Source organism: Bos indicus, chromosome 2 (assembly GCF_029378745.1).
Source record: "Bos indicus isolate NIAB-ARS_2022 breed Sahiwal x Tharparkar chromosome 2, NIAB-ARS_B.indTharparkar_mat_pri_1.0, whole genome shotgun sequence".
Classification (NCBI taxonomy): domain Eukaryota; kingdom Metazoa; phylum Chordata; class Mammalia; order Artiodactyla; family Bovidae; genus Bos; species Bos indicus.
Window position 1 is genome coordinate 132,607,321 of NC_091761.1, and position 9,939 is coordinate 132,617,259.

General features: G+C 48.9%; 1 protein-coding gene across 2 annotated transcripts in view; it reads right to left on the reverse strand.

Moving 5' to 3' along the window:
- The window catches only part of OTUD3 (OTU deubiquitinase 3), a 33,769-nt gene extending 24,527 nt beyond the window's left edge, over positions 1-9,242 (reverse strand). For both annotated transcript variants that reach the window (XR_011563315.1, XM_070777695.1), the window contains exons 1-2: positions 8,878-9,242; positions 621-769 (exon numbers count right to left, since the gene is read on the reverse strand). Coding sequence is in view for 1 of the 2 variants with exons in the window: in XM_070777695.1 (XP_070633796.1) it covers positions 621-769; positions 8,878-9,098 (370 nt within the window). In the remaining variant the exon portion in view is untranslated. The remainder of the gene's footprint in view (positions 1-620; positions 770-8,877) is intronic.
- Positions 9,243-9,939: the final 697 nt, after the last annotated feature.

Sequence of the window (9,939 nt, forward strand, 5' to 3'; positions counted from 1 at the left end):
AATCCACCTGCCACTGCAGGGGACAGAGGTTCAATCCCTCTCTGGGAAGATCCCACATACTGCGGGGCAACTAAGTCCGTGCACCACAATTACTGAGCCTGAACTCCAAAGCCCTCGAGCCGCAACCATGAGCCTGCATGCTGCAGCCACTGAAGCCTGTGCATCCAGAGCCTGCGCTCTGCAACGAGAGAAGCCCCTGCAGTGAGAAAGCCATGCACTGCAGTGAAGAGTAGCCCCGCACTGAAACCGGAGAAAGCCCGTGTGCAGCAACGAAGACAAGGCACAGCCAAAAATAAATAAAACTTTTTTTAAAAATAGGATCAATCTAAACACACTGTTTTATAACCTGCTTCCCCCTTCTCCCTTCCCCTCCACCCCAAATAAAGTCACTTTTCTAGTTAATTATCATCATTTTTATCAATGGCACCCACATCTAAACGTACTGATTCTTAACTGCCTAACATGCTGCCTGTTACAGAGCAGACAAACAAATATTTTTTGAATAAAAAATGCCATAATTTATGTAATCAAACCCCTAGCTGGGAGGGTCGGGGATGCTAACGGATTTAATTGCCCAATGCGTTACTCCTGGAGGATCCAGTGTCCCACGGTGAACCTACCATGTTTCTCAAAAGGAATGTCATCTTCTACAAAGGGTTCAAAATCTTCCCGCTGCTTTATCATGTAGTCCACTGTCTCCTGTCGGTGCTTGACATGATTTCGTGAGTGTCCTTCCAACTGATCACCAAGAGCTCTGAAGAGGCAATTGCTATCAAAACAAAAATGCTGGTCAAGACCTTTTAAAAATGAGCTTAGTTCATCTCAAACAATGATGCTTCATGGCAGGCCATCCAAGGTAATCTTTCACACAGAGAAGAGATAAAGCTTCAACCCTCTGACTGCCCAGGATTCTTCCCAGATACCAGGGGCAGGAGAGCACCAGGGAAGATATTCAACCACATTACCTTTTTGAGAGGCAACAAACAAGAATCTACTCCCCACTTACGAGCTGGCTGACTCGGGAAAGATACTGAACTTCTCTGAGCCTCCACTGCTTCAAGTGGAGTTGGTGATTTACTAACCACCTGAAGACAGGGTCCAGACACTATGGCCACTCCACATCTAAGGGCTATCTATGACGCTCAGATCTCCTTCCAAAATGGTAAATCGTATCTACTACCTCTTTTTCGAAAGCCCTTCCACTATGGCTGCACAGCTAACTAATCAACAACTATCAAAAACACAGCACTCTGTCAAGCTCCCAATAGAAGCAATCACACGTCCCACCCTGTTCTGAGTCCTGAGGACACAGTGGAGAAAGGCTTGGGAGGGAGAGCACTGGGGCCGCCCACAGGCAAGCTCACAGCGACACTCTCCCTCCCTGGCGCCTCTCCTCTTACTCGAGGAGCCACAGTGATGTTTCTACTTCTGCCAGATGAAAATTCTCCTGGTTTTCCTTTTGTTTTCTTCCTAAAGTTAAAATGCTGGTAATAAATCTTAAGAGTTTATTTTCACACCCCTTAACGGCTTCTAAAATTCCAAACTACATCACAAACACAGAGCCCAGATACACAGAGACTGGAACACAATCTGGCATCCTCAAAACTAAGGCAAGAGCCGTTCTGAAGCCAAACAGTTGCCCACTTTCACATCAAACTGTTCACTCTTCCAAATGAAAATCTATGACATTCTAATCCCAAAAATAAACTCATCACTTTTCAAACGGCTTTAGACCTAAGTGTTTGGTGACGGAGGTTTTTTTTATTTTCAACTTAGAAAAGTGAGTTTTCAACAGAAAGTTGGAGAGGCAGGAATCTCATCAAACGTATAAGGATTTATACTTTTTTGGGGGGTGGGGAGGTAAGAAGGGAGATTTAAAAGGCAACAGATTCTATAAACAAAAGAATCCAAGAAACTGTGCATCTATCTGGGGCAACATTCTAGAAGGGACTAGAACGTAACAGTCCTATACACTAGAATGAGGGGTCTGTTGCTCAAATCTAACAATGGTGGTCTTTTTTCCACCACAGGGGTAAAAAAGGAAGCCAGTGGACAACATGTTCTCCATTTTAAGCTTCCCTCTCAAACTTTTCTTAAACCTTTACCAACTGCCGCTGCTGCTGCTAAGTCGCTTCAGTCGTGTCCGACTCTGTGCGACCCCATAGACGGCAGCCCACCAGGCTCCCCCGTCCCTGGGATTCTCCAGGCAAGAACACTGGAGTGGGCTGCTATTTCCTTCTCCAATGCAGGAAAGTGAAAAGCAAAAGTGAAGTCGCTCAGTCGTGTCCGACTCCTAGCGACCCCGTGGACCGCAGCCCACCAGGCGCCCCCGCCCGCGGGATTCTCCAGGCGAGAGTACTGGGGTGGGGCCAGCACCTTCTCCGTTACCAACTGCTACCACTAGTTTACTCCTGAACTCCATTTAAGAGGTGCGATTTGGCAAAAAATTACATATGAAGTTATTTTACACTTGATATCTCAAAATTCATGGTGTTCTACAGAAAGTAACATGTCTTCTAAGAACTTTCAGTAACGGGCGAATATTCCACACACAAGTCAAAAAAGCAGGTATAAAACTGTGTACACTGCATAAGCTCAACACGCTCATCTGCATACCACGTACACAGATGCAGAGACACGCACAGATGTATGCGGGAAAAAGCACGGAAACCACCACTTACGCATCTGACAGTGTGCCAGGGGCTGTTCCAAGCACTTCCCACGCACTAAAAGCATTCAGTCCTTACAATTAACTATGAGACAGGCACAATCACTATCCCCCTACGGTAAAGTGCCCAAGGTCACAAAATCAGTAGGTGGTGCATCCAGGACTCAATGCCAGGCACCAAAATGTTAGTGAAGTTACCCCTGGGTAGCTGGGAGTACCTAAAATGTTAAATATACTTTTCTATATTTAAAAAAACTTTCCTCGAGCTCACTAAAAATAGTCAAAATGAAAAATCAAGACAGATGATCACTTCCTTTCCTAAGTTATAAGGCAATGACACAGGAAATGTGAACACACGCTACAAATGACCAGGGTTCCCTTAGGGAGCCCAGGAAGAGCACGCACCACCCTCAGGAGAACAGTGCGGCCAGTGCCCGAGGGCCTTCAGGAGACCCCGCTGTCTTCCGGGTCCACGCCCTCACCTACTACGCTAGAGCAGCGCCTCTCCACCCTCACACTGCCGGTCTTCTGACAGTCCCTTGTCCCACGCTCCGGAAGGTGTTCAGCAGCATCTCCAGCCTCGACCGACTAGAGGCCGCGAGCGCCACTGCCACTGCTCTCCTGCCAATGGGACAGCCAAAAGCATTTCCAGCCGCTGTCCTCCCCACTTCAGAACCACGTCACCATCCCTACAGATACACAGACACAAGTCATCAATCACACAAGTAGCATCCAAGGGCTTTGGGGGCTCAACGATTTAGCGCGAGACAATATTGCAACACAGACATGAACATAACTAACGGGCTCTTAGGGTACAGTAGGGCTTCCCAAGTAGCACCAGTGGTGAAGAACCTGCCTGCCAGTGCAGGAGACAGAGGGGCCCTGGGTTCCATCCCTGAGCTGGGAGGAGCCCCTGGAGGAGGCAATGGCAGCCCACTCCAGCATACCTGCCTGGAGAAGCCCAAGGACAGAGGAGCCTGGCAGGCTACAGTCTATAGGGTCGAAGGGTTGGACACGACTGAAGCGACTTAAAACACACACAGGGTGCAGTAATAGTACAATATGCAGAAAAATGGGTGGCGGGTCAGGTTTTGTTCCCTTGTAGCTCAGCTGGTAAAGAATCCACCTCCAATGCAGGAAACCCCCGTCCACTTCCTGGGTCAGGAAGATCCACTGGAGAAAGGATAGGCTACCCACTCCAGTATTCTTGGGCTTCCAGGGTGGCTCAGCTGGTAAAGAATCCGCCTGCAATGTGGGAGACCTGGGTTCAATCCCTGGGTTGGGAAGATCCCTTGGAAAAGGGAATGGCTACCCACTTCAGTATTCCGGCCTGAAGAATTTCATGGACTGTATAGTCTATGGGGTCGCAAAAAGTTGGACACGATTGAGTGACTTTCACTTTTGAGGTCAGACCACTGCTAGAGTACTAGATATAATTATGATCAGTACATTTTAAGGTATGTTCAAGTGAGGTGATGTGGCTTTAAACCTGGTGACCTTCAGCCAGAAGAAGGCTCCAGGGGACATGAAAGCTGCCTCCAACTGTCTGTCATGGTGAAAGGGATGTTATCCTTGTGCAATAAAACTAAAACCAAAACAAGGAAGCTACAGAGACAAAGACAAACAAAAGGCGACTCTGTGTTAGTTTTATACAGACAGACTGCACAGACTAAGGACTCTGTACATTTCTATTGTCAAGCCTCAGGAACTGTCCACTTATGTGCTATACAAGACGGTTGCCACTGTCCACAGGTGATTACTAACCACTTGAAACGTGGTTAATCCAAATTCAGTGTTGAATACTGGATTCCGAACACTTTTTTTAAAATGTAAAGTATCTCATTAAAATTTGTTACATTGACTATATGCTGAAATGACATTTTAGACACAGTGGCTTGCCGCATATACTAAAATTAATTTCATCTTTTCATTTTACGTTTTTAATATGGCTCCTGAAAATTTTTCAAATTATACATGTGGTTCTGATTTCGATCAGGCAGCGATGGGCTCAATCACTGACTCTCAAAAGTGTGATCTCTGACTAGCAACTTGATCATCACCTGAGAACTTGTTCAAAATGAAAATTCTGAGCCCTCCGCCCCAGGCCCGCTGAGTCAAACTCTCTGGGGTTGGGATCCAGCAATCTAGTCTCACTGAGGATTTAATTAGCCCTCCAGGTGATTCTGTTTTATGCTGAAGTTTGAGCAGCACTAGGGTCTAGACTCTAAATCAGCAGTTCTCAATAAAACTGCACTTGAGAATCACATGTGGACTTTTTTTTTCCCAATTATTCACAACCAGGCCCCACTGCCTGAGATTCTGGTGTGGCTGATCTGGGGCAGAGCCCACTCACTGTATTTTTTTCCAGAGCTCCCCAAGTGATTCTATTGTGCCACCAAGGTGGAAAACCACTGAGCAAGACTCAAAAGATGAGGCTGCTATACACGTGATGTAGGAACTAATGGGTATTGTAGATACCTTTCTGTCACTAAAATCCTACAATTATAAAAACAAGGTAGAACTTTAAAAATAAAACAACTTGTCTGAGACAGAAATAAGTAGCTAAAATTAATGAATCTTTAATGCTTTAATATTAGAACACTACTAGTTAGTCCTGTAATTTGAGGCTACATTTAGGAAGACACAACCGGATCGAGTTCAGAGAAATGTTACTATTGTACTGCCTAATCCAATTAGATTCTGTTCATGCTACATTCAATCATGTTTTTAAGAACCACATCAAGGTTAAAATATTTCCTGTTTTGAAACTGAATCCAATTTATGTGGGGCCACCCTGCAGACAACACAATAAATATGAAGGTGGCCCACGAAGCATCACAACACCCCATAAGCGGCTCCCTGATTAACCCATGGCACACTGGTCCAGCCCACATGCAGGCTACATTACAGAACACCAGCTGGTTTATTCCCAAGCACCCAAAGGTTCTAGCACGCTACAAATGCCACACTGCCAACAATGAATACATTTATATAGTGAGATGCTATCTCGGGCTATTCAATATTCTTATCAGACCAGAATGGAAAGTCAGAAGAGTGCAGAGTTGATTATTTTTTCATTACCTAACTTCATATTTCACCAAGAGTACTCAAGAAATATCAACAAACAAAATAATCCATTGATATCTACCAACCCGAACAAACACAGGAAGCACCACCCACTGCACGGTGATAAAGCCTGTCTTCACCATATCCAAAACTGACAATGCTGCTGCTGCTAAGTCGCTTCAGTCGTGTCCGACTCTGTGTGACCCCACAGACGGCAGCCACCAGGCTCCCCGGTCCCTGGGACTCTCCAGGCAAGAACATTGGAGTGGGCTGCCATTTCCTTCTCCATTGCATGAAAGTGAAAAGTGAAAGTGAAGTCACTCAGTCGTGTCTGACTCTTAGCGACCCCATGGACTGCAGCCCACCAGGCTCCTCCGTCCATGGGATTTTCCAGCCAGGAGTACTGGAGTGGGTAATACTAAAGAGGACTAAACAGCCCACTGCATGGCACCCATGGGAAGAACTTGTGAACGGAAAGGGGTTCGCTTCACGGAGCCCACAGAGGAGGAATTACCATTATCATTTGACCTAACACTGTCCAAAGAACAGGCTCGTCAGAAGGGAGAGACGTGAGCACTGCAGTCAAGCTGGCCTCCGGCCTTGTCATACTCAACACTTTGCAGATCTCTCAAAAATAAAGCGCTCCTGTGCCTTTACACATATTACTCCTCAGTCCAGAACGCTCTCCTGGCGTATTTCTATTGGCCTTCATGACCCAGCCTGAGCATGGCCTTCTCTGAGAGACATCTAGCGCAGGGCAGGTTGCGATGAACGTGTGCTGAATGGACGCGGCCTCCCTGGCCACTTCAGGGAGTGCTGGCCGCTTTCTTCTCGATAGTATGCTGTAATCAGTCACTGTAAAGAATATGTCAACTTGTATTTTAAGTATTTATACCATTCATTCTTAGAGTACGGCCCAGTTTGGGAAGGGAGGGTGTCTCTGAGGCCTTTTCAGAGTTCTGACTCCGCAACCAATGTCAGTTATCCTTTTCACTCTACTTCTCTCACAAGTGTACACTGGAGTTTTCTAGAGGCTACTTGATATACAATATCTGATGCTATCACTCTGAAAGCTAATATAATGTGTTTGCATACCATGCTTTTACTCTATTTTACTTTCTCATATAGTAAACACTGATAACCGTAATCCACATAAGCCAAAGCTCTTTGGAGTCCTCATTCATTCCAAAGAGGGCAAAGGGATCCTAAGACCAGAATGTTTGAGACCTGCTGTCCTGTCTCTCTCTTACTAGGCAATGTATTCCCAGCACGTTCCTCAACCAACGCTTGCCGAATTAACTAAAGAAATACGCTCTCTTCAGGGGCAGGGGAGCAGAAGCAGTACTCCCCAAGTTTCCCACAGCATTATGAAAACTCCCTCAAGATCTTACAACTCCCTGTGCCGCAATTCCTGCTCATAAGCAACCTTCTGTTGAGTATGTCAGTTTCCTGGACACACTGACAGTGGGAATACCATCCCCAGTATAGCAGACACAAGCAATCCAATCATTTGTAAGGAAGAGTCAGACACCAGCTCAGACCCACCAAATTCAACTAGTACTTCGGTTTATATACCAATGTCTTGTGCTTATGAGTGGCTAGTGCCCAGAATATTTAATAAACTATATTTGACAAAAATCAAGCTATTAGGCTAAAAGCAAGACCCAGCAAAGCAACCTTTGAACTGTAGCGACTCCACTAAGAAAACACCTCTTTGAGGGGCCCTGCTAAGGGCCTAGGTAGCCTTCCTCTATGATATTCTTATCATCATTTATTCAACAAAAAAGCAGTGAATGCCTTTAATGTACCAGGCAGTGTGTTAGGTGGTGGCGAATAAATTGCAATCAAGCTCTAAATCCAATCTGCCTAAAACACTGCACATATGTAAGAAAACTGCTGCTGCTGCTGCTAAGTCACTTCAGTCGTGTCCGACTCTGTGCGACCCCAGAGACGGCAGCCCTCCAGGCTCCCCCATCCCTGGGATTCTCCAGGCAAGAACACTGGAGTGGGTTGCCATTTCCTTCTCCAATGCATGAAAGTGAGAAACGAAAGTGAAGTCGCTCAGTCGTGTCCGACTCTTCGCAACCCCATGGACTGCAGCCCACCAGGCTCCTCCATCCATGGGATTTTCCAGGCAAGAGTACTGGAGTGGGGTGCCATCGCCTTCTCCGTGTAGGAAAACTGGGAAAGGTAAATTAAGGCCAGGTCATAAACAGTCTTGATTAATAAGGTGCAACATAATGTAATCCAAAAAACGTTTTCCTGCTCCTCTTCCACGATTAAGGCTAAGGCAATTCTATACGGTCTTCAGCTTCATCTTTCTTGCCTCTTTGCCTAGCTGAGCCCCCAGATGAAGGAAGAAACAATAGCCAGGCTGTTATTAATACTGCCTCTTCCACAGTGCCACACTCCTGCAACCAGACTCCCGTTTACCTACCCCCACAATGGGGATGCTAACTGATCTCCTCCCCTCTCCCTTCCCTTTTTCTTCTTTCCTCCACACTCCTGGATCCATATCCCTCTTCCTGCGGGTCATTTTTCCTTCCCATCATCCATTCTCTCCCTCCTACTATCCCATCTGTTTACCCCGTGTCCTTTCAAAAAGCTGGACCTACAAAGCTGGACTTAGATTCCTGTCTAAACCCCCCAAGCAACCCTGGGTAAGCGCCACTGGTTACAGAGGAGAAACTGAAGTCCATGCAAGGAAGAATCAAGAGAAGCTGCCTTCAACTTAGCAAACTTAGCAAAAATTGGGCCTCGCAGGCCCAATTTCCCGAGTGTGGCAGGAGGGCAGTACCCAACAGTAAGGGCTCAAAGGAGTCCGAGCGTCCTGTCAAGTGGGGCTTACGCCTCCCTGCGTCTGTCTGACCGTCATTGTGACAGGACAGCTCTTCGTACGGCCCTGCTCTCTGAGTGGCTCCGTCTCATTCCCTCAGGTCTCGGCTTAAGAGTCACCTTATTTTTGCTGGGGGGAGGGGGTGCTTCCCGGCCACCGATCTAAGGGAGACCTTCTGTCAGGACCCACAGCTCGCCAGGACGAGGCGCCTGGCGGGCTCGGCTCGCTGGCGTCCCGCGCTCCGCCGACGCACGCGACGGTCAAGCCCCGGCGCGAACCGCGGCGCCGCCCCCCGGGCCCGCCTCACCCGTCCCCCGGCACCTCCCGCAGCTTCAGCCCCAGGGCCTGCAGCTGGTTGGCGAAGCTGACGAACTCCTCCTCGCAGGCCCCGCCGCCGCCGGACTCCGGCCGGTTCCGCCGCTCCTTGGCCAGGGCCCGGCGCGCCGCCCGCTCGTCCCGCTTGCGCTCGGCCTCGGCTCTGCGGCTGCCGCTGCCCGGCCGGCCCTTGGCGGCCTGCTTCCGGGACATGGCCTCGGCCCCCGCGGCCCGCAGCCGCAGGAGGAAGAGCCGCAGCACCGCCGGGGCGGCCGCCTCAGGGGCCGAAGGAGGAGAAGCGGCGCGGGCTACGGAGCCCGGCGACGGCGACGCGACCACCGCGCCTGCGCCGGCCTGAGGGCGAGGGCGGGGGCGGGGGAGTGGGGGGAGGGAGAGGCACCTCGGTCACGTGGCGGGACCCCCTCCCCCCCCCCCCACTCGCCCTGGCCGGGCTGACAAGCGCCATAGAGAGCTCGTCGGCGAGAGCTAGAGGGGCTCTCCCCGTGTCTGTTTGCGCCGCTCCTCCCCCTAGCGGTGAGCAGACCTCCTAACTGCGGCGCCGCTGGGACCGGAGAGAACAGGGAAAGGTTCCAAAGCCGATGAGGAACAATTAAATAATAAAGTTGTTCAGTCGTGTCCGACTCTCTGCGACTTCATGGACTGTAGTCTCCGTCCATGGGATTCTCCAGGCAAGAGTACTGGAGTGGGTTGCCATTCCCTTTTAGAGGGGGATCTTCCCAACCCAGAGAGGGAACCTGGGTCTCCCACATTGCAGGCAGATTCCTTACTGTCTTAAAGCTGATCACCGAAGCATTGATGCTTCTGAGCTGTTGGAGAAGACTTGAGAGTCCCTTGGACGGCAAGGAGATCCAACCGATCCATCCTAAAGGAGATCAGTCCTGGGTGTTCGTTGGAAGGACTGAAGTTGAAGCTGAAACTCCAATACTTTGGCCACCTGATAGGAAAAACTGACTCACTGGAAAAGACCCTGATGCTGGGAAAGTTCGAAGGAGGGAGGAGAAGGGGACGACAGAGGATGAGATAGTTGGATGGC